This window comes from Salmo salar, chromosome ssa09 (assembly GCF_905237065.1).
Source record: "Salmo salar chromosome ssa09, Ssal_v3.1, whole genome shotgun sequence".
Taxonomy (NCBI): Eukaryota; Metazoa; Chordata; class Actinopteri; order Salmoniformes; family Salmonidae; genus Salmo; species Salmo salar.
Genome location: NC_059450.1, coordinates 123,169,659 through 123,194,360, shown reverse-complemented (window position 1 = coordinate 123,194,360; position 24,702 = coordinate 123,169,659). Strand labels below are relative to the sequence as shown.

At 44.9% G+C, this 24,702-nt stretch overlaps 1 protein-coding gene across 15 annotated transcripts in view; it reads right to left on the bottom strand.

The window, feature by feature from the left end:
- The window catches only part of LOC106612584 (E3 ubiquitin-protein ligase TRIP12), a 72,684-nt gene that overhangs the window by 7,036 nt on the left and 40,946 nt on the right, over positions 1–24,702 (bottom strand). For 5 of the 15 annotated variants that reach the window (XM_045724452.1, XM_045724451.1, XM_045724453.1 and 2 more), the window contains 27 exons: positions 22,198–22,349; positions 20,982–21,065; positions 20,270–20,365; positions 19,763–19,914; positions 19,628–19,663; positions 19,288–19,383; positions 18,903–18,995; positions 15,748–15,909; positions 15,561–15,629; positions 15,271–15,436; positions 14,931–15,048; positions 14,610–14,766; positions 14,239–14,392; positions 13,649–13,877; positions 13,395–13,513; positions 12,861–13,065; positions 12,643–12,743; positions 9,749–9,923; positions 8,858–8,999; positions 8,402–8,593; positions 6,047–6,198; positions 5,684–5,841; positions 5,381–5,454; positions 5,056–5,255; positions 4,662–4,789; positions 2,161–2,312; positions 111–253 (listed from right to left, as the gene is read on the bottom strand). In XM_045724452.1, coding sequence (XP_045580408.1) covers positions 111–253; positions 2,161–2,312; positions 4,662–4,789; positions 5,056–5,255; positions 5,381–5,454; positions 5,684–5,841; positions 6,047–6,198; positions 8,402–8,593; positions 8,858–8,999; positions 9,749–9,923; positions 12,643–12,743; positions 12,861–13,065; positions 13,395–13,513; positions 13,649–13,877; positions 14,239–14,392; positions 14,610–14,766; positions 14,931–15,048; positions 15,271–15,436; positions 15,561–15,629; positions 15,748–15,909; positions 18,903–18,995; positions 19,288–19,383; positions 19,628–19,663; positions 19,763–19,914; positions 20,270–20,365; positions 20,982–21,065; positions 22,198–22,349 — 3,705 coding nt within the window. The remainder of the gene's footprint in view (positions 1–110; positions 254–2,160; positions 2,313–4,661; positions 4,790–5,055; positions 5,256–5,380; positions 5,455–5,683; positions 5,842–6,046; positions 6,199–8,401; positions 8,594–8,857; positions 9,000–9,748; positions 9,924–12,642; positions 12,744–12,860; positions 13,066–13,394; positions 13,514–13,648; positions 13,878–14,238; positions 14,393–14,609; positions 14,767–14,930; positions 15,049–15,270; positions 15,437–15,560; positions 15,630–15,747; positions 15,910–18,902; positions 18,996–19,287; positions 19,384–19,627; positions 19,664–19,762; positions 19,915–20,269; positions 20,366–20,981; positions 21,066–22,197; positions 22,350–24,702) is intronic. The other 10 variants (XM_045724455.1, XM_045724456.1, XM_045724462.1 and 7 more) reach the window with 4 other exon arrangements.

The window sequence follows — 24,702 nt, the reverse complement described above, 5'->3', positions numbered from 1 at the left end:
CTGAATACTAGGCCAGTAATGCCTAGTATTCAAAAGCAAAAGCTTGGCAGCTTTCTTTGTGTTCTGAACCAGTGGGTGTTTATGAGCTGGAAAGTAGTCTGATGAGTTACCAGGTCTTGCCGAGCTCTGTGAGCCAGGTGGGGATGTTGCCGGTCATGATGACCAGAGGGTCCTGCAGCTGTCGATTGGCCTTGGCAGTTAGCTTACTGTTGATGAACTCACTGGTGGGGATGATCTCCTTAGACACAGCATTCTGAAAAAAACAACAACCTCAGTCGACTGGAACTACAACAACGCAGTGCCTCTGCCCCTCTGACGCAAAGGGAGGCAGACACAGGCTGCTAGGTATTGTTTGAATGAAAAAAATAAGAGAGTTATTTGGGGCTACTGTGTGCACTAAGAGGTCTCTCTAGCAAGCAGACAGTTATAGTGATTGTACGCTGTGTTTGACCCCCTATAAGCCCACAAAGACAATGAAAACATTTTTAGCATTAACCTGTTTGGGCTAGGGGGCAGTATTGAGAATTTTGGAAAAAATATGTGCCCATTTTTAACTGCCTCCTACACCAACTCAGAAGCTAGAATATGCATATTATTGTTCAGGTTTGGATAGAAAACACCCTAAAGTTTCTAAAACTGTTTGAATGGTGTCTGTGAGTATAACAGAACTCCTATGGCAGGCAAAAACCTGACAAGGTTTCATGCAGGAAGTGGCCTGTCTGACAAGGAGTCGTGCGTCTTGCATCTGTTTATTGAAGAGTAAGGATCTTAGCTGTAACGTGACAATTCCCAGGGCTCCAATAGGCTCTCAGAACCCGGGAAAAACCTGAACGATGACGAGGCAGCCTCTGGCTGAAACAGATTATCGCCTTATCCAAGTGGCCGATCAGAGGACCATTGAATGAGGCGCGTGCACGATTCGCCCCCGTGGAGAAATTTCATTCGGCTGTTTAGCTTATTGCAGATTCCCGGTCGGAATATTATCGCTTTTCTACGAGATAAATGGCATAAAAATTGGTTTTAAACAGCGGTTGACGTGCTTCGAAGTACGGTAATGGAATATTTAGACATTTTTTGTCACGCCATGCGCACGACCGTTATTTACCATTCGTATAGTGTCTAGAACGCACGAACAAAACAGAGGATATTTGGATATATGATGGATTATTTGGGACCAAACCTACATTTGTTATTGAAGTAGAAGTCCTGGGAGTGCATTCTGACGAAGAACAGGAAAGGTAAGAACATTTTTCTTATAGGATTTTGGTGAAGGCTAATCTTGCCGGGTGTCTAAATAGCTAGCCGTGATGGCTGGGCTATGTACTTAGAATATTGCAAAATGTGCTTCATCCGAAAAGCTATTTTAAAATCGGACATATCGAGTGCATAGAGGAGTAATGTATCTATAATTCTTAAAATAATTGTTATGCTTTTTGTGAACGTTTATCGTGAGTAATTTAGCAAACTGTTAGTAAATTCCCCGGAAGTTTGCGGGGGTATGCTTTTTCTGAACGTCACATGCTATTGTAAAAAGCTGTTTTTTGATATAAATATGAACTTGATTGAACAGACATGCATGTATTGTATAACATAATGTCCTAGGTGTGTCATCTGATGAAGATCATAAAAGGTTAGTGCTGCATTTAGCTGTGGTTTGGGTTTTTGTGACATTATATGCTAGCTTGAAAAATGGGTGTCTGATTATTTCTGGCTGGGCACTCTCCTGACATAATCTAATGTTTTGCTTTCGTTGTAAAGCCTTTTTGAAATCGGACAGTGTGGTTAGATTAAGGAGAGTCTTGTCTTTAAATAGCTGTAAAATAGTCATATGTTTGAGAAATTGAAGTAATAGTATTTCAAACGATTCAAAAATCGCGCCACTGAATTCAGGTGGCTGTTACGTAGGTGGGACGAATTCGTCCCGCCTTGCCCATAGAGGTTAAGTAGATCATGTATGACACAGAAAGTGGAATCTGTTGGAGGCAGACCTACAGGTTGTGTCCCAAATGGCAATTTGTTCCCAACATGGTGGACTGGTTAAAAGTAGCGCACTACAAAAGGTTACAGGGTGCTATGTGAGATTGGACCAGTATGTTGTTGAGTTAGTGAAGTTTGAGCCAGTATGTGCAGGGTGGAAGGAGGATAGGACAGGCTACTCACGTCGTACAGGTAGAACCAGTAACTACTAATGGAGTGCAGCACCCTCAGCAGCAGGTTGACGTCCAGAGACGGGTCGTCGAAGGTGATGCTCTCCGGGGGCTCCGACATGAGGTACATCTCCAAGGGGCTGGCCACGCTGGGACACACGCCGTCTGGGAGGGGAGAGACAGCAAGTCAGGGTCATATTCATTAGTGCACACAGTAGCAAAAAAACTGTTTGAAATGGACAACAAAAACAAGCATTTCTTATTGAGCAACGGCAGGTAGTCCCTTCCTGTTACAGTCATTTTCTTACGTTTTGTGCCCAATGAATATGACCCAGATATGTAGTAACTAAACTGACATGGTAAAATGTTTAGTATGAGATAAGGACATGAATGGTCAGATTTAGTGTAGGTGATAGAATGGTCAGATCTATGGCGTGCACTACTTTCAAAGTAATACGGTGTAGAGAATAGGCTGACATTTGAGACTGAAAGCCCTTTGGCCAGGGGGTTGGCGCAAAAGCACTTTGGGACAACTGCTGATATAAAAATACATTTGATTAATTGATTAAACAGCCAATATCTGTGGGTTTGTGTTAACAGGTCATCACAGGTCACATGTATTAACGCTAAAAAAAGTCAATTGACCATTCGATAAGCCCTGCCCCAGAATTTTGGGCATGCTGATGGATAGCAAGCGTAGTCAGACACCTCAGACAAGCTCACGTTTCAAACCCTTGGAAGCCATGGATGGCTATGGCAGAAAGAGTATAAAAAAATATATTGTTTAACTGGGCTTCCGAGTGGAGCAGCGGTATAAGGCACGGCATCTTAGTGCAAGAGGCGTCATTATAGTACCTGGTTCGAATCCGGGCTGTATCACATACAGCCGTGATTGGGAGTCCCATAGGGCGGCTCACAATTGGCCCAGCCTCACCCGGGTTCGGCCGGAGAAGGCTGTCATTGTAAATAAGAATTTGTTCTTAACTGACTTTCCCAGTTAAATAAAAAAAAATTGGCTAACTAATTGAACTGTGCACCAGGGTACATGCCACTATGATACATGAAATAGAGCCTGTTGGAAGTGTTTTTCAAATCCAAAATTATACTGTGGTTGTAAGCTAGCAAGCAACGTACGAGACCATTCCGAGGAGCAGAAGTTAATTATTTATTTTGCACCTATCTCCGACAGTGTAATTACACGGATCAGAACTATATAGTGCCAAAAGTGTTTATATAGTGGTTTCCTTTAATGTATTCTTTGCGTACAGACACTTTAGCAGGTGTTTAAAGACAATGTTACATATAGGGTTAATATAAATTGGCTATATTAGAAATATAGTGCTCATCTGCTGTCGACAATAGCAAACGATTTGATAGCACCAAAAGTGGTTACCAACTTTCACAGCACGCACAGTGCATTCAGAGCCATCTGGTGGCTAGCCATACTACAACCTTAATTTGACAGGTTCCGTGTAATGACCACAACATTGCCAAGAGTCTCCCGATTAGCAAGGGGTAAACTGTCTCATTTCATTGAGCATTAACCTCTAAAAGTCTAAGCCGCTGGGGGTGGGTTGGTTCTACTATGCTAACATATGGAATGGTTATACCAAGGATCATTTAGTTATTCAACTAAGAAAAAATATTGAATATTGAATCTGGCATTTACTACTAGAGACCATAGAAACGCATTGAGTAACAGTCATAAATTGCCCCCCAAAAACTTGTCAAGACGTTTTGAAGTGTCTCTCCTATATCTAGGTGATAAGAAAGCTCAGGAAATATATTTTTTGGGGACATTTAACCACTTACTTTAGTTGCCACAAAACTACCTCCATACATTTGTATGGGTTACCATTTGACAAGTTCCATGACTCTTGTGGAAACGGAGAACATCTTTCCGCTACAGATGTTTTCGTGAGAAGACCGATTTTTGGGATGTCTCATGGTCTGACAAGCACCGCTGTAGATCGGCCACCGCAGATGCAGCCCAGGCCAAAAAACATCTAGCTTAAACTGACAGATTTTTTAATTATGTTACTTAGATTGACGCAAGGGTGCGTCAATAGAGACTTAAGAATTAAAAACAGTTTGAGATCATTGTGAGGGGTTTTCTCCAGTGGTTTGAAAGGGGAATTGGGTTTCTCGCGAAAACGTTGACCGAGGTTGCAACAGTACCAACCAAGGTGGGGCGGGGCTTTGCGAAAGGTCCATTAACAACTTGTTTCAAGCAGGAGAAGCAGGTCAGATCAAATCTTATTAGTCACATGTGCCGAATACAACCTTACAGTGAAATGCTGAATACAACAGACCTTACAGTGAAATGCTTACTTACGAGCCCCTAACCAACAATGCAGTTTTAAAAAATTACTTCCTCCCCACTGTAAATAGTACATTAGAGTTCCACTACAAAATACACGAGCAGAACTGGTCCTTCTCAGTCTCCAGGCCCGTAGAGAAAACAGACCCCCACCCCACCAGTCTAGGCCCAGAAGGAGTGGTGGTGGTTCCTACCGTGCCACAGCTCGTCCTGTTTCTTAGCGTTGCGAGGCGAGGTCTTGGTGGGGGCGGTCTGTGCCCGGCCCCTCTTCCCTCCCACCGCATCCTTAGTACCATCCTCATCGTCCCTCACTGGCTTATACCTGATGGGATATAGAGAGAGAGTGTAAATCATCACAGGGAAGGTGACTACATCACCATGTCAGTTAGTTGCATTCGTTCACCAACTCAGCCGCCTATAGACGTGTGTGTGTGTGTGTGTGTGTGTGTGACGCATCTCAGGGACGGTGGCTACACTGCACAAGCCTAACAGCCACCCACTACAAAAATCAGTCCTTTGCGTTTGTTAACCAGTCCAGCCTATAGAGACGGGTGTGTGTGTGTGGCCAGCCAGCACAAAAGGGGATACCATATGGTGTGGGTTTTGGTCCAGATGCCAGCCCGCCCGAGCGGGTTGGCCTCGTCGTCCGTGGACTCTCTCTCCTCCTCGGACTGCAGGCTGAATTGCCGCACTGCCTGGTACACCGTCATGTTGTAGGGTAGAAGGTGGTCGCCGATGTAGAATTGTAGCCGGTGGCGCACGCTGCCAGAGTTCAGGAACTGGGCCGCCTGTACCAGGATAGACGGTCAATTTAGGGTTGCTGGTAACAGAATAAGTTAAATGTGTGTGTGGGGGGGGGGGGGGGTATTATCCAATATTGAGAATATTTTGCAAGGACATTGTAGCCATGTACCAGAGATTCGTCAATTTCATCGTCTGAACCATCATCGTCACTGTCCTCATCCTCCTCTCTGATTCGTCCGTAACCTTTAGAGATAAGTCCCATTGAGCACGTCAGCATGTTACCCATTAATGTTAGCAATACAAGGAGACATTCTATTATGCCAACAGAGAAGGAAGAACAGAAATACTCTGGGAAGGAACTTGAGAAAGTGGCCCAGTTGGGTGAAGATCATTTGTTGGTGACCTATGTCCTCACGGAGTGAAAGGGCTTAAGTAAGTAACTCAACGCAAAGTGAGAGTTCCCAGTGCTTACCTCGGACGACCAGGTAACGTTCAATGGCCTGTACCAAGGCCAGGGGATCAATCTTCACCGGGCCCCCCTTCCACTGCTTCACATTGGTACAGTCCGGGTGCCTCTGCAGCTGACACTTGAGTTGGTGTGTGTTGAAGAACTTCAGGGCCTGAGACCCTCTGAAGGAGAGACACACACAGACAAAATCCCAATGATAGAGGTAAATACTGGCAAGTCCCCTTCAGCTATACCCATAGACTTCAATAGGGCCAATGGGCATCACACGTTAATGAATGGACTAGTGAATGACTGACATTAAGAGAATGTTTGTGGAACAAAAGGAAGAAATTGAAGGAAGAGCTGGGACTAGGTAAATGAACTAACCTGCTCCCGTTGCCGTTGCCACTGGGGAAGTCGTGCACCTTGACAGGGAACTGCTCCATCTGGCTTAGGCAGTTGTTCATCTTGTGCACCAGTGACAGCAGGGGCCCATTCTCAGACGGCTCCAGGCGGCCTGCCAGCTCCATCCCCGGGATCTTGGAAGGGCAAAACACAGCAGGGACACGGTTCAAACATGCAAAGACTAGGGTCGCATTCATTACGGCACACCGTATAAAAATATTTTGCAACAGAAAATGAATATAAGCATTTATTATTGGACAAGTTTAGGTGGTTTCTCCTTTTGTCAGTTTTATTCCATTTGTTTCCTACCAGCTATAACCATTGTTGAACTCCACTGTTTAAAAAAATTAAAATAAAAAGCTGACAAAGCATGGTTTAGCAGTCAATTGTGTCGCTGTATTTAGTGTTCAAATGGTTCTGGCACTAAACCATGAAAAGGAAAAACCCAAGGAGGCCGAGACTCAAAAATAACACACTTAGTGTAATCCATGCTTGAAAAAAATTCAAATTGTATATAAAAAAAAACAATCCATACACAAAGATCTCATTTTGGGCACAAATTTGTTTACATCCCTGTTAGAGACAATTTCTCCTTTGCCAAGATAATGACAGGTATGGCATATCAAGGAGCTGATTAAACAGCATGACCATTACACCTTGTGCTGGGGGGGGAGAGAAAAAGTGCAGTTTTGTCACAACACAATGCCACTGATGTCTCAAGTTGAGGGAGTGTGCAATTGTCCACCAGAGCTGTTGTCAGAGAATTGAACGATAATTTCTCTACCATAAGCCGCCTCCAACATTGTTTTAGAGAATTTGGCATTATGTCCAACCGGCCTCATAACCGCACACCACATGTATGGGGTCGTGTGGGTGAGCAGTTGGCTGATATCAACGTTGTGAACAGAGTGCCCCATGGTGGCAATGGGGTTATGGTATGGGTAGGCCTAAGCTACGGACAACAAACACAATTGCATTTTATTGATGGCAATTTGAATGCACAGTCACCGTGACGAGATCCTGAGGCCCATTATCGTGCCACTCATCACCTTATGTTTCAGCATGATAATGCACAGCCTCATGTCGGATGTGTCTGTACACAATTCCTGTAAGCTGAAAATGTCCCAGTTATCCCATGGCCTGCATACTCAGACATGTCACCCACTGAGCATGTTTGGGATGCTCTGGATCGAGGCGTACGACAATATCCATCAACTTCACAGAGCCATTGAAGAGGAGTGGGACATCATTCCACAGGCCACAATCAACAGCCTGATCAACTCTATGCGAAGGAGATGTGTCGCGATGCATGAGGCAAACGGTGGTCACTGGGTTGTGATCCACTCCCCTACTTTTTTAAGGTATCTGTGACCAACAGATGAATATCTGTATTCCCAGTCATGTGAAATCCATAGATAATGCCTTATGAATTGATTTCAATTGAATGATTTCCTTATATATGAACTGTAACTCAGTAAAATATTTGAAATTATTGCATGTTGCCTTTATATTTTTTGTTCAGTATAAATGAAAAAGGAGCACGTTTCAGCCTTATGTCTTCATCTGTGCTGTACAAACAAATGAAGGAGACATGTACTTAAGACACCTACTGTGCGTAACTGGAGCAAGCAGCTATAGTTCATTAGATAATGGAGAATACGAAGTCAATGTATAATAACAGGGAATATGTAGAAGACCATTAACAAAAAAAAATGGACAATTCAAATGTCATATAATAAAAAAAATAACAGACAACGTCTAGGCCAGTGTTTCCCCAACTCCAGTCCCTCAAACATGTTTGTCGTAGCCTCGGACAAAAACACCCAACTCAACTTGTCAACTAATCATCAAGCCCTCAATGAGTTGAATCAGGTGTTTTTGTCCGGGGCTACAACCAAAATGTGTGCTGTTATGGGTACCTGAGGACCCGAGCTGGGAAACACTGGTCTAGGCTACATAACAATACAATAAGCAATAGATACATGCAATACTCAAGTAGGTCACAAAACTCAGAGGGCGGGGCCTTGTTGAGTGAGTACCATTTGAAGTCTAGATATTTTTACTCCTACACAGCAGCTGCCATCCATTCTAGCCTGAGCGCAAACCCTCATACTGGCTTAATACTGTATTTAGAGCCATGAGTTGTATAGCCAATAACTAGGGCCTTGAGCTCCAGTCTCTGTCTACATGGCCTTATAGACTAGAGTTGGCTCCCTTGTCAGTCACTGGATACTGAGAAAGGAGGAAAGTCTTCATCTGGCAAAAGACGAGCTTCTGACCAGAGAAACAGAATCTCATTCAAGTTCTGTGCTTCTGCCCAGCCGAACACAGACTTACCGGGCAGCCGTAGAAGACGTGCAGGAACCTCTTGAGGCGGACGTCACGGCTGACCAGGTCACGGTCACTGCTGGAGGTCAGGTAGAGCAGCAGCTGCTTGACCAGGCCGCTATGCTGGATCTCGAACGACGACACATCCGACTCTGACACGATGCTGCAGATCTCCACGAGGCACTCCACGCCACCGTCCATCTAGGGGGGGTTGTGACAGCAGTAAAGAATGTTATTATCATATCCCAAGTCACTCACTACCGTACCTTAATGACCTTGTCATTAGCTAGCAATGTAGATAGTACCCTGTACCATCAAAACAGCACAGCATAACAAACCGTTTTTGCAAATTAGTATTAGCGAACAAGGTCAGCAAAGCAGACTCCAAGATGTCAACTAATGAGTATGTATTTACTTTCAAAGCGGCAACACTACAACACAGGAGACTATTGTGGAGTACAGTACCTGCAGGCTGAGCTGTTCCGTGGCGGTGCAGAGTCTCTGGAGTACATTCAGTGCGGGGTTGCTGCCATCAATTTTTTCAGTGTTGAAGTAGCGGGCCACAAACTTACAGGCCTGTTCTTTAATCCAAGCCTTGATCTTGTCCCTGTGGGGGGGGGGGTGGACCCTATGATTATCATCACCACCACCAGGGTTGTCTGAAGATATTACAAGCCGTCAAAAGATTGTTTCCTCCAGTCCTTAATTCCGTAAGTCCCTCTCAAAACCCATTGGAGGAGGTTGTCCGAAGGGAGAGAGCTTGGATCCAGGAGGAATTGAAAGCACGATCAATTAAACCAGGGGTGCCAAACATACGTTCAAGTGCCAGATCCGGCCCATGAACCCATTCAATTTTAAGTGCGGCTCTCAGGACCTCGGGGAATGCCGTATGCAGGGCAAAATTAGTTTGACACCCCTGGATTAAACACTTGCTACATTACGTGACAGTTTTTACTGAACGACACCTTCCCCAAAACATTCAATGTTCTTGAACAGTACGTTTGCTCTGTGTGTTGGGGTGTAGCTTGAAGCAATGAGTGACTAATTAAAAAATATATATATATATATATATAAAAAAGGGGAGCGGTGCATTTTGAATCCTCATATTTGCACAACCCAACCCCTCCACGATTTTCAACTGATCTTTCAGAACAGCACCGTTTCCGTTGAAATTAACGTTTCACACCATTTTTCTGAATGAACGCAACCCTAATAACATTCTGAGCGAGCTAATGATAATTACCAACACTACTATTATAGGTCACCACAACTACCAACTTTATCATCAGTACTACCAACACTGCTAGAAAAACAACAATGTTGTCATCACCACCACCACATTAGTCTTTGACGTACCTGTTGTTGGAGACTGAGTCCTTGGGAGGGGCGCGTGCCAGGCCGCTCACCCCGGCCGTGCGAGAGGGCTCAGAGTTGGTGCTGTTGGTCTGGGCACCCAGCTTGCCCCAGGTCTTGGGGTTCAGACTGGCCAAGAAGGAGGATTTGGGGGACTGAGTAGTGGTAGGACTCTTGGCTGTAGAAACAGAAACGGTTAGTCACAGGATGAAACGTTCAGCGTTTCCCAAACTCGGTCCTGGGGACCCCAAAGGGGTGAACGTTTTGGTATTTGCCCTAGCACTAGACAGCTGATTGAAATAATCAAAAGCTTGATGATTAGTTGATTATATGAATCAGCTGTGTAGTGCTAGGGCAAAAAACAAAACTTGCACCCCTTGGTTTGGGAAAGTTTGGGAAACACTGCTACAGTAGTTTGAAATAGACACCAGAGTCTAGTCATGAGGCATTTATTTATTTTAGGTCAAGAAAATCACACGGTGTCAGTTTGCATTCTGCATAAATGTCTGTCACGACCGATATACCAGGAGTCCAGGCACAAAGAGGCATGGAGACCAACGATGCCATATGTCGAGTTGCTCTTGCACTTAGTAATGAACAGGCAAGCCAGAGTAGTGGCTGGCTGCAGATAACATACAGTGTTGAATTTTGTTGATTTGAACGAACGCAAAACAATGTCATAGTAAAAAACCCACACGTTTATATTACTGAACAAAAACATAAAACGCAAAGTGCAAGTATTTCACCAAGTTACAGTTCATAAGGAAATTAGTCTACTGAAATAAATGCATTAGGCCATAATCTATGAATTTCACATGCTGGGCAAGGGTGCAGCAATGGGTGGGCTTAGGAGGGCATAGGGCCACACACTGGGGAGCCAGGGACAGCCAATCAGAATGAGTTTCTCCCCACAAAAGGGCTTTATTACAGACAGAAATACTCCTCAGCACCCCCCCCCACCACCTGGATGTGTAGATCCTGGGTAGCTGTGATTCCACGTGGTCTGCGGTTGTGAGGCTGGTTGGATGTACTGCCACATTCTCTAAAACGATGTTGGAGGTGGCTTACGGTAGAGAATGAACACTAAATTCAGCTCTGGTGGACATTCCTGTAGTCAGCATGCTAATTGCACACCCCCTCAAAACATTGGTGGTATTGTCCGACGGACCGGGGCGGCAGCGTAGCCTAGTGGTTAGAGCGTTGGACTAGTAACCAAAAGGTTGCAAGTTCAAATCCCCGAGCTAACAAGGTACAAATCTGTCGTTCTGCCCCTGAACAAGGCAGTTAACCCACTGTTCCTAGGCCGTCATTGAAAATAAGAATTTGTTCTTAACCGACTTGCCTAGTTTAAATAAAGGTAAAATATATATATTTTTAATTGTGTTGCGACAACTGCACATTTTAGAGTGGCCTTTTATTGTCCTCAGCACAGGTCCACCTGTGTAATGATCATGCTGTTTAATCAGCTTCTTGATATGCCACACTTGTCAGGTGGATGAATTATCTTGGCAAAGGAGAAATGTTCACTAACAGGGATGTAAACAAATTTGTGCTCAATTTGAGAGAAATAAGCTTTTATTTATTTCTGGGATCTTTTATTTCAGCTCATGAAACACGGGACCAACACTTTACATGTTGCGTTTATATTTTGGTTCAGTACACACATATTACACAAAAAAGTGTGTGGACATCCCTTAAAATTAGTGGATTTGTCCATTTCAGCCATACCCGTTGCTAACAGGTGTATAAAATCGAGCACACAGCCATGCAATCTACATAGACAAGCATTGACAGTAGAATGGCCTTACTGAAGAGCTCAGAGACTTTCAACGTGGCACCGTCATAGGATGCCAACTTCTCAACAAGTCAATTCGTCAAACTTCTGCCCTGCTAGAGCTGCCCCAGTCAAGTGTAAGTGCTATTATTGTAAAGTGTAAATGTCTAAGAGTAACAACGGCTTAGCCGCGAAGTGGTAAGCCACACAAACTCACAAAACGGACCGTCGAGTGCTGAAGCGCGTAAAAATAGTCTGTCCTCGGTGGCAAACTGCCTTTGGAAGCAACGTCAGCACAAGAAGTGTTCGTCGGGAGCTTCATGAAATGGGTTTCCATGGCCGAGCAGCCGCACAACAGCCTAAGATCACCATGCCCTATGCCAACCGTCGGCTGGAGTGGCGTAAAGCTCGCCACCATTGGAGCAGTGGAAATGCGTTCTCTGGAGTGACGAATCACACTTCACCATCTGGCAGTCCGACGGACCAATATCTGGGTTTGGCGGATGCAAGGAGATGCAACGCTACCTGCCCCAATGCCTAGTGCCAACTGTAAAGTTTGGTGGAGGAGTAATGGTCTGGGGCTGTTATTCCTGGTACAGGCTAGGCCCCTTAGTTCCAGTAAAGGGAGATCTTAACACTAAAGCATACAATGACATTCTAGACGATTCTGCGCTTTCAACTTTGTGGAAGGCCCTTTCCTGTCTCAGCATGACAATGCCCCCGTGCACAAAACGAGGTCCATACTTGACTGGCCTGCACAGAGCCCCGACCTCAACCCCATCAAACACCTTTGGGATGAATTGGAACGCCGAATGTGAGCCAGGGCCTAACCGACCAACATCAGTGCCCGGCCTCACCAATGCTCGTGGCTGAATGGATGTTCCAACATCTAGCGGGAAGCCTTCCCAAAAGAGTGGAGGCTGTTATAGCAGCAAAGGGGGGACCAACTCCACATGAATGCCCATGATTTTAGAATGAGGTGTTCAGGTGTCCACATACTTTTGGTCAAGGAATTTTACCTTTAGTGCTACAAATGTATCAGTGACATTTAGCTTTAGTGTCACCTGTGAGATCCATTTGCATCCAGTCTTAGAGATTGTAGGAGAGTTCCAATAACAATTACCCTGATTGTCTACTTTGTCGTCGTCCCTGGGAGGAGAGTACTTGGGCCTTCTGGGCCCTCTCTTAGGCAGACGTTTTCTCTTCAGCACATCACTTAATCGCCTAGGAGAGAAGGACAGATTAATGTTGTTCTATGGAGGAGTGTGAGAGTGTACTTCTGTGTGGTATATCTGACCTATCATACGTGCACATTCACATGTATTTAGTACTCGTTCTCACCCCTGTGGACTGAGGTCTAGTGAGTCGTCCATGCTGTGCTGGAAGCTAGGCGAGCCCAGGTCTGGGGTGGCGTTGGAGGCCGCCGTAGTGGTCGCAGTGCTGATGGTGGTGGTACACAAGCTAGCTGTGCCGCTGGTACACGCCTTTGGGGGACTGGTGAGGAAGGCCTCTGACTCAGCCAGGTTCTTCACCTGGTGCATCACACCTGGAGAGGGGAGATGGAATACATTGAAATTCCTCTTTTCACGATTCTCTGATATTGAAGAGGATGGTGTAAGAAATTGTGATTCAATAAATCATGGAAAATCTATGACATTTAGCTGGATAAACAGCTTTCTATGGTCCATGACAAAGTACATTGCGGTGTGACATTAATTTTCTGACTTTGCTAAAATTCATTGAAGCTCAAATAGCAGTGGAGGATCCATCATAACAGGTCCTCTCCTGGTGCTAGAAAAGAGCTGCGTTTCAGCGGTGTTTTGGATCATTACAGGTCAGCTCCTCTGGGGAGGAGACGTAGACAGGATCCATTACCTTCTCTTCTGAAGAAGACACTGAATACGTCGGGCAGCTTCTGCATGAGGATCTCAGCCATCTGCAGAGAGCCAACTACAATCTTCAGGTCTTGGCTGGACAGCATGGAGGCAATGTGACTGGGAGAAGGAAACAGACAAATGCTGAGGTTCAGGTGTAGTGTAAAGACACATGCTGTACTGGCTATTGCTTTGTGTCCATGGAGACAGACATCTTGACTCAAGAGCACCCCAAGGTTGTGGGCAAAAGTTCACCTGGACACAGCGTGGTTCCTCAGCACGTCCTTGAGGAGCTCGGCATCGGCGAAGAAGATGATCCTGAGGATGGCTCGGAGGCACTTATGTCTGACGGCTGGGCCGGCCGACGAGCTGTACACCTCGTACAGCACCCCGAACAGGGTCTTGATGAAGCACTTGGCCAGCTCAGGGTCCTCCTTCATCAGCTGGGCCCGTGCATCCTCCCGCCTCACCTCCTGGTGACCCCCTGGGGGACAGAAAGGGGAAAACTCATGTAAGATTTGATAGTTCTTTTGACTCAAAAGGAGAAATTGGATTCCATCAGCTAGCGCAGGAAAAAAAACTAAGTAGCTTGTTCAATTTCACAAAAGTTTACAAAGAGACGCTTCAAGAGCTGCCTCTCTTGAGCATTTCTCCATTGGGAAAGAGGTCATCTTTCCTCAATGGGACTACTTTGTTCAAAGGACCAATAACTTGGGGCTGGGACCAAGCTATAAATTTAGGTGAATAGAGCTAGTCTCAGAACCAATCAGGGCATTATACTACATACAACTGACACCAGTTTGGGGATAATCTATCACTGGAAGTAATGGTGGTGTGTCTCTCACCAGTAGTGGGGTTGGCTAAGGGGTTGGGTTTCCTCTGGATACCCCGTGCTGTGCCAGTGTCCTCGTTGATCTGCTGCATAGAGTTGAAGTCGATTGTGTAGACGCGGCCCAGGGTGGACAGGCTGATCTCGTCCTCTCCGTTCTGGTGGGCCGTCTGGAGAGGAAGAGAGAACCAGACACCCCCAGACGTTAGTGTAACACTGGGCTGCACAGGGGATTCACACAGCTCACAACATACAAAGAAGGTCTACTTTGTTGTAGTATAGGTAGGGCCAAGAGTTTTCCCAGACAACCTGAAGAGGAAAAACTCGGGGCCCCAAGTCTGGATGAAAAGAAAGTCCCTATAATGGAGCAGCATGTCTGTTCTTTACCTCAATGATGCGACTGTCGATGCGGTTGTAGGGGTGCCACAGGCCCCGGTCGTCCCTCCACTGCCAGATGGCACCCTCTGTGGCCTGGGCACTGCCCTTCTTCAGCATGAGGTCCACAGCAAAGATGCCCTCTCTAGGAAGGCAGGGCATTAGCTCGCTGGTGGTGGGGACAACAAAAAGACAGTTAGCAAAGTGCAATAGTGAACTTCGCAAACAAGGCATGTGGTAAGTGCATGGAGGCCGCCATCTTTATGTACGTCCACCATTGGGACAGAAAAGGTTGTTGTAACGTTGAAAGCAGCAGCAGAGGGGATTCCTTACCAGATGAGTGAGGTAAGTTCATAGAGCTCCTGTGGGCTCCGGGGCACCAGGTCAATCTGCTCCTGGCAGCTACCGTTGGCCGCGCCGCACAGAAGGAAGCGCAGAGTCTCTGCAATATCTGAACAAAGACAACATCCTTAGTTCACTCTTTCCACAGGAAACTGGCTTAGACACAGTCAGTTACTTTAGCCTTGGAGGCATTTAGACTGCCATTATATATTTCACTTCCCCAAGATTTTGTAAACTGCATTGTTAGGCTTTATTCAAGTGAAAAGTGTAAATACGCACCGATAGAAAGCGCGTGTGTGTGTGTGTGTCGGTCGGTCTGTGAGCCACTCACTCTGCTTCATGAGCTGCACGGCCAGACAGGGGCAGTTGGAGCACATGAGGGAGAACATGCGCACCACCATGATGAACATGCCCGAGCTGAGCACAGGCGGGGTGACCACCAGCAGCTGCTGGATGTTGGTCAGCAGATCCCGCGAGGCCACCTGCTGCAGAAGGTTCTGTGGACAATGGCCATACAGAGGTCAAGGGTCAGTCATAGTGATGACGTCATCATGGGTCTGCTCGGGAGGGTGAGAGATGTTAGAGCCATAGAAATGTGTCGAGTAGAACCGCCTCACTCACCTCCTCGTGTTGAAAGTTATCCACCAGTCTGGCAAAACAGAGACAAGTGCTTTCGACAGATTTCTTATCCTGTACGGGGGGGGAATAACCACATTAGACAATTGACGCGTCTTCACAGGTAACATGCCACAGACAACACCAACCTCACCTGCAACATAGAGCATGTAAAAGGTGAACGTGTGTGTACCTGGTGTGTGAGTCTCTGGGTCAGCAGTGGCAGAGAGTCAGAGACAAAGTGGAACTCGTCAGGGGTGATGCTCTGGCAGCAGTTGGCGGCAATGGCCAGGGCGTTCCTCTGGGCGTTGATGCTAAAGAACTCCAGGTACAGCAGACAGTCAGCGAGGCCACCCTGCATGACACAGGAAATACCCCACAGTTATACACAAGGATAGGGATAGATGGCACATATGGGGACAGATTTAGATCTTTCAAAAATAAATTGAAACGGAGGGGTCCCATAAAATGTGTGAATACAAAAATGGCTTCCATTCTACTCCGTTTCATTTCTTAAAGCGATATTCCTATTCTGCACAACTATCATTCAGACACAAAGTTGGCCGTCAACACTGAGGGATCTCTGACCAAATTGTTGAATTCAAAATGGCTTCCGTTCATCTTTCCATCCCTGTACATAACATTTAAATTACTACACAACAGGGTTTCTGTTAAGTTAAGATCTGGCACCGGACAATGTGACGATTTTAATTAAACATCCATTTGAGAATTTACTAGACCTATATGCATTGGGTGCATAACCCATCAGGGCTACCCCTCCACACTGCTCAGAATGACAGAAATCTCATTTACATTATGGTAATGCATATTAACAGAACATGCAACTCATGTAATGAAGCAGCCACTACAACGTTTCCAAACACAATTCTAAAAAGCACCCCTGATAGCAGTTCCATATGGGACAGAGGAAAATCTGTTAGAAACTTAGAGGGGGAATCTAAAGATGGAGCAAAGGGGAAATCAACTCCATATTAATGCCATGATTTTGGAATGAGATGGTCGACGAGCAGGTGTCCACATACGCGGTCTTGTAGTTTACGTCGCCATACATTCCTGTTAATGCACGCCATTGAAGACCGAAACGTCAATCTTTTAACCTTGTCTAAAAAAAAAAAAAAAATTGTTTTATTTATTTTTATGGTGAGCAAGCATTGTGCCTTTTCCTGTCCAATGATGTCGAGACATTTTTAGGTTGCACCTCTGCTTACGTTGGTTGAGCACATTCTACTTCTTTCCAAATGCATGTATTAGTCATTTACCATTCTCATTCTCCTCACAGCAAGCTATTTGAAAAATCTTTCCAACAATCTCCCCTTCAATAATCACCAATCCCCTGTGTGAAAGAACAATGGAAGTTATAGGCCTACTGCTGCATTGGCCTTTAGGCTATGAGTTCTTTAGCTGTCGACGGATCACGTGGTAGCCAAAGTGTTCATAAGGTAGAGCCTGGTGATCTCGCATTAGTTGACTTAATGATTCATTCAGATTTTTATGAGTAACCACGTGACAATGATTGAGAAACAAACATTTTTTCTTTACATGACTGTTCCACAAAAATGCACATATGAACATAACTGGCATGCAGAACGGTAGGATACAAACTCCCCAAACTTGAAACTCACACACCGCCTATAAAGTCTATAGAAAATAATTGCCTCCACGGTCAGATTTTGCCTATAGGCTACTTTGAAGCCAGGTAAGACATGTCTCATGAACTAAAACATACAGGTTTCAAAAATGTTCAAAATGGGTGTCTGCTGTCTCTGGGAAAAGTACAGCAGCAGAGTTTGTAAGTGGTCAGCCTGGGGACAGTGAGACTGAGATGCGCGTACACGAGACTTCTACATTTTTTTCTTTCAGCCTTTGAATGAATACAACGTTGCCCGGTTGGAATATTATCGCTATTTACGAGAAAAATAGCATAAAAATAGATTTTAAACAGCGTTTGACATGCTTCGAAGTACGGTAATGGAATATTTCGAAAATTTTTGTCACGAAATGCGCTCGCACGTTACCCTTCGGATAGTGACCTGAACGCACGAACAAAACTGAGGTATTTGGATATAACTATGGATTATTTGGAACCAAAACAACATTTGTTGTTGAAGTAGAAGTCCTGTGAGTGCATTCTGATGAAGAACAGCAAAGGTAATCACATTTTTCTAGTAGTAATTCTGAGTATAGTGAGCCCCAAACTTGGTGGGTGTCAAATTAGCTAGCCTGTGATGGCCGAGCTATGTACTCAGAATATTGCAAAATGTGCTTTTGCCGAAAAGCTATTTTAAAATCTGACATAGCGTTTGCATAAAGGAGTTCGGTATCTATAATTCTTAAAATAATTATGTATTTTGTCAACGTTTATCATGAGTAATTTAGTAAATTCACCGGAAGTTTGCGGTGGGTATGCTAGTTCTGAACATCACATGCTAATGTAAAAAGCTGTTTTTTGATATAAATATGAACTTGATTGAACAAAACATGCATGTATTGTATAACATAATGTCCTAGGAGTGTTATCTGATGAAGAAATTGAAAATACTTTTTTTGCTCTAAACCTTATAAAAGCAGTCATATTGAGACCTGCATGCAATAAATCAATTGTGTTGGTAAGAAAAATAATATAAGTACTTTCTTACAAAACAATTTAAAATCACAACAATAAAACAAAGAGCTCTTTCACAACAACTGCTCTCCCCCGTCATAAGACTATTCATAATCACAATAAAAATTTTACCTAACACCATGTAAATGTAGACATGAGTTACAATTCTCCCTTGTGAATGACAGCTGTAATAACAGTACTCTCCTGACATAATCTAATGTTTTGCTTTCGCTATAAAGCCTTTTTGAAATCAGACGTGATTGGATTAACGAGAGTCTTATCTTTCAAATGGTGTAAAATAGTCATATGTTTGAGAAATTGAAGTTACAGCATTTTTTAAGTATTTGTATTTCGCGCCACGCGATTCCACTGGCTGTTGACTAGGGTGCGACGCAAACGTCCCACCTAGCACAGAGGTTAACCTAGCGTGACAGTCAACTGTATGTCAATCAATTAATAAAAAGCATTCTTTTTCAATGGGATTTTTTTACTCCCGGTCTTTTTGGCCAGCAACAGTTTTATTTATTGACTATTTTTAATTTGTCGTTTTTAAAAGCCGTCTATTTCCGGCTAACCTGCTGCGCAGCTATCATACAGCCACCACTGTTAACACTTATTTTAAGGTGAGCCCATGAGACCTGGGTAGGGAGCAGAGATGATGTGAGAGAGTGAGAGAGTGAGAGAGAGAGCTGAGCCACAGGTGGGAGAGAGGGAGAAACACTTACAGCCTGCAGGATGGCTTTGCTGTGACGCCTTGACAACATCTCCAAGGCTGTCAGGGCCTGCTCCGCCACATCAATGAATTGGATCACCTGAAGCTGCAGGCAAAGAGAGAGAGAGAGAGAGCGAGAGAGATGCATTAGCATATCCACCACCGGTTTATGACCGCATATGAATGAAGAGGGAACAAGAACATGAGAGAATGACAGAAATGGAAGACAAGAGAAGAACAACGTGTGGGTTAGAAATACTTGGGGTGCATTCAGTAGGCATGAATTGGTGGAACATGTTTTCAAAGGACTAGGTAGTACTTAAAATTTAAGGAGAACGTTTCCGTTTCAAAGCGTGTGTTTAGTGCCTTCTGAACCTGAGCAGAGGGGGTCATCCTACCTTTTCCAGGAAGACGGGGATGGCGTCCACGACCACAGCAGAGGACCGAGGCAGCGCCTCCATCATGTAAGTGAGAGCACGGGAGGCGTGGTTCATCTGAGCAGAGTCACGGGGTAAGATACAGTTGTCACAAGCATAACCACAAATCAATCATGTTGGCTGGAACCATACAGTTAACACTGCTCAGGTATGGTTTTAGGCAACCAAATGTAACTAGGAGACAGAGTGCAGTGTTGCACATTCTTTGCGAAACATTTCAGCACCTGCAATGTAGGCCTAATGTCATGGTGAAAATCAATTATCACTCCCCCCCCCAAAGATAGAAGCTCAGGATACTCACAATGTCAAAATTATGCTCCATCTGCAACAACGTGATCTGTGAGGAAGAGAAGAGGGGAATAACAGACTTAGCAAATCAAGACCGTGTAAAATGACTGAAAACAAAAAAAGGTGGACAAAGCATTGAGTGACTCACCAGCGCGGGCACCACGCTCTTCACAGGGAAGCCTCCTAGCGTCTCCTCGTTGCCCATCACCAGTAGCTGGCACATCTCGATGGCGGCCTGGAGCTGCTGGGACTCGTCACCGGTGGCCTGCAGGCCCTGCAGCAGCTGCTGAGCCTTGGAGCCTGGGAGAAGAGGGATAAAGCAGGTCAGAGTAGAGACTAAACAGCAGGGTCAGTATTCACAAGAGTGCTGATATAGGATCAGTTTAGCCTTTAAAATCAAACTGAATAAGATTATATGGCGAGGGGATCAGACCCTAGATCAGCACTCCTCCTCTGAGAAATGTTTTTAATATGGGCCCTGCCAGGAGTGCAGTAAGCATACACTTGGATTACAGTTGAGTCAATAGCGGGTTAGAAGAATAAAGACAGACATAAGTGAACTCAACACCTCCCCTGAGAGAGAATATAAACATCTTGATCACAGATGTTAAGTGGTAATAAAATGGATTCTGGACACGGAAAGTGTAGTACTTACTGGCTCCACTGCCTATGGTTCTGTGAAACAGCTGGGACATACGGGGTCCCAGGGGCCCAAAGAGGTGTGGGGGTAGACCCCTGGCCTCCAACAGGGCTGTGGGGAGAAAACAGCCAGGTTAGACAACAACCAAAGACCCAGCAACACCAACAGGGGCTGACAGGGAACTTCGACAGGAACATTGGCACCTGTATCAATTTGTGTGTATATATATTTGTTTACTTTCACCCCTTTTTCTCCCAAATTTCATGGTATCCAATTGGTAGTTACAGTCTTGTGTCGCATCACTGCAACTCCCATACGGACTCGGGAGAGGCGAAGGTCGAGAGCCATGCGTCCTCCGAAACACGACCCAACCAAGCCGCACTACTTCCTGACACAATGCCTGCTTAAACCGGAAATCAGCCACACCAATGTGACAGAGGAAACAACGTAAACCTGGTGACCGTGTCAGCCCGGCCGCCACAGGAGTCGCTAGAGCGCGATGGGACAAGGACATCCCTGCCGGCCAAACCCTCCCCTAACCCGGACGACGCTGGGCCAATTGTGAGCCGCCCATTGGTCTCCCGGTCGCTGCCAGCTGCGACAGAGCCTGGACTTGAACCAGGATCTCTAGTGGCACAGCTAGCAACTGCGATGCAGTACCTTAGAACACCGCACCGCTCAGGAGGCCCCTGGAACCTGTATCTAAGGAAAACTGTGATCGTCATACCTTGGAGTCTGCCCATTTCAGAGTCATCGGACTCACTCTCACCGGATGTGGTCATCCCTACAGCGCCGGCCACTGAACTAGAAGCTGGAGAGAGAAAATAACTGTTACATCACCATTTTCATTATCAGAATAACAACCGATTTCTCTCATAAGGTAGGCCAGGTCAGTACAGGTGCAACAAAGCTGGGACCGAGAGACTGAAAAACAGCTTCTATATCAAGGCCATCAGAGTGTTAAACAGCCATCACTAACACAGAGAGGCTGCTGCCCACAGACTTGAAATCACTGGCCACTTTAACAAATGGATTACTAGTCACTTAAAATAATGCCACTTTAATAATGTTTACATATCTTGCCTACGCCACTCAGTCACTGCTCATCCACACACACACACATATATGTACATATATAGATACATACACATATATGTACATATATAGATACATACACATATATGTACATATATACATGTATATATATGTATGTATATGTACATATACGTATATATATATATATATATATATATATATATATATATATATATATATATATATATATATATATATATATATATATATATATATATATATATATATATATATATACATACATATACATACATATACATACGTATACGTACATATACATACATATACATACGTATACGTACATATACATACATATACATACGTATACGTACATATACATACATACGTACACGTACATATACATACATACGTACATATACATACGTATACATACGTATACATACATACGTACGTATACGTACATATACATACGTACGTATACGTACATATACATACATACGTATACATACGTATACATACATACGTATACATACATACGTATACATACGTATACACACACACGTATACACACACGTATACACACACACACACACGTATACACACACACACACACGTATACACACACGTGTATACACACACACACACGTATACACACACACACACACACACACACACACACACACACACACACACACACACACACACACACAATTATTATTCCATTCCTTTACTTAGATGTGTGTAATAGGTAGTTGTGGAATTGTTAGACTACTTGTTAGATATTGCAGCACTGTCAAAAACATAAGCACAAGCATTTCGCTACACTCGCAATCTGCTAACCATGTGTATGTGAGAAGGAAAAACTCTGTCCTAGCAGCAGTAGGTACCTGTACCTGAAGCCCCCTGCGGGGCCTCGTCATTGCGGGCGGCCGAGGAGTTGGCCCCGTCCTGGTTGTTGTCCGAGTCGGCCATCTTCTCTTGTCGGCGAGCGTCGGCTGCCCCGCGCTTGCCCAGGCCTGAGCCTCGCCGACTGCACAGACAGGGGGGGAGAAAAAGGCAGAGGGGGACAGTGAGTGACGGCGCAGCAAACTAGATCACACAGAGCCCACGGTCAAACACGAGACAGCACACAACTGACATTCCTGGTCATAAGGCACCACTGACTCACACTTGCTCTCTCACAATGTGAACATAAGTCTACTAGGGTTGCAAAGTGTCGGAAAATTTCCAATAAATTCGGGAAATTTGTCCCGGAAAGTTTCCATGGGAAGTTAAGCACGGGAATTTTGCTTAAATTCATTTTTTTTTTAAAGATAGTTAGCTTACAACAGTGAATCTTCTTTGTGGGATACACAAGGCAATTCTAGGTCTTGTGGCATATTTTGGTAAAACTAACTCTTCCATCACATGTACAGCTGATTCTCAAGATCTTGCACACTAATGAGATGCTATTGAGCCCACACTACTACACTGTCTGAGCCAAGGACTACATGCTTTCTGGTAAGTTTTGATTACAATACTGGGTGGGGTGAATATACCCTGCTCAAAAAAATAAAGGGAACACTTAAACAACACAATGTAACTCCAAGTCAATCACACTTCTGTGAAATCAAACTGTTCACTTAGGAAGCAACACTGATTGACAATAAATTTCACATGCTGTTCTGCAAATGGAATAGACAACAGGTGGAAATTATAGGCAATTAGCAAGACACCCCCAATAAAGGAGTGGTTCTGCACGTGGGGACCACAGACCACTTCTCAGTTCCTATGCTTCCTGGCTGATGTTTTGGTCACTTTTGAATGCTGGTGGTGCTTTCACTCTAGTGGTAGCATGAGACGGAGTCTACAACCCACACAAGTGGCTCAGGTAGTGCAGCTCATCCAGGATGGCACATCAATGCGAGCTGTGGCAAGAAGGTTTGCTGTGTCTGTCAGCATAGTGTCCAGAGCATGGAGGCGCTACCAAGAGACAGGCCAGTACATCAGGAGACGTGGAGGAGGCCGTAGGAAAGCAACAACCCAGCTGCAGGACCGCTACCTCCGCCTTTGTGCAAGGAGGAGCAGGAGGAGCACTGCCAGAGCCCTGCAAAATTACCTCCAGCAGGCCACAAATGTGCATGCGTCTGCTCAAACGGTCAGAAACAGACTCCATGAGGGTGGTATGAGGGCCCGACGTCCACAGGTGGGGGTTGTGCTTACAGCCCAACACCGTGCAGGACGTTTGGCATTTGCCAGAGAACACCAAGATTGGCAAATTTGCCACTGGCGCCGCGCCCTGTGCTCTTCACAGATGAAAGCAGGTTCACACTGAGCACGTGACAGACGTGACAGAGTCTGGAGACGCCGTGGAGAACGTTCTGCTGCCTGCAACATCCTCCAGCATGACCGGTTTGGCGGTGGGTCATTCATGGTGTGGGGTGGCATTTTTGGGGGGGGCTGCACAGCCCTCCATGTGCTCGCCAGAGGTAGCCTGACTGCCATTAGGTACTGAGATGAGATCCTCAGACCCCTTGTGAGACCATATGCTGGTGCAGTTGGCCCTGGGTTCCTCCTAATGCAAGACAATGCTAGACCTCATGTGGCTGGAGTGTGTCAGCAGTTCCTGCAAGAGGAAGGCATTGATGCTATGGACTGGCCCGCCCGTTCCCCAGACCTGCATGCAATTGAGCACATCTGGGACATCATGTCTCGCTCCATCCACCAACACCACGTTGCGCCACAGACTGTCCAGGAGTTGGTGGATGCTATAGTCCAGGTCTGGGAGGAGATCCCTCAGGAGACCATCCGCCACCTCATCAGGAGCATGCCCAGGCATTGTAGGGAGGTCATACAGGCACGTGGAGGCCACACACACTACTGAGCTCATTTTGACTTGTTTTAAGGACATTACAAAGTTGGATCAGCCTGTAGTGTGGTTTTCCACTTTAATTTTGAGTGTGACTCCAAATCCAGACCTCCATGGGTTGATAAATTGGATTTCCATTGATTATTTTTGTGTGATTTTGTTGTCAGCACATTCAACTATGTAAAGAAAAAAAGTATTTAATAAGATTATTTCATTCATTCAGATCTAGGATGTGTTATTTTAGTGTTCCCTTTCTTTTTTTGAGCAGTATATTTTATATGAAACACATTTTTTGTTAGCTAGTAAATAGTAACCTACAGCAAGGTGTGTTTAAATCATTTCTAACTTGTTAACAATTTCTGCTAGTTAGTTTTTGCTACCATGTGGGTTTTAGCTTGCGTGAGCCTGCTAACTGATGTGTTAACTCACTTGTTTACATACATGTTTCATTTTAAAATATCTTAAAGAAGTTGTTTAATCTAACTGCTTAACTTTTTATCTGTACATAGAATTGTATTTTGTTCTCTCATTCTTTTCTCATCTT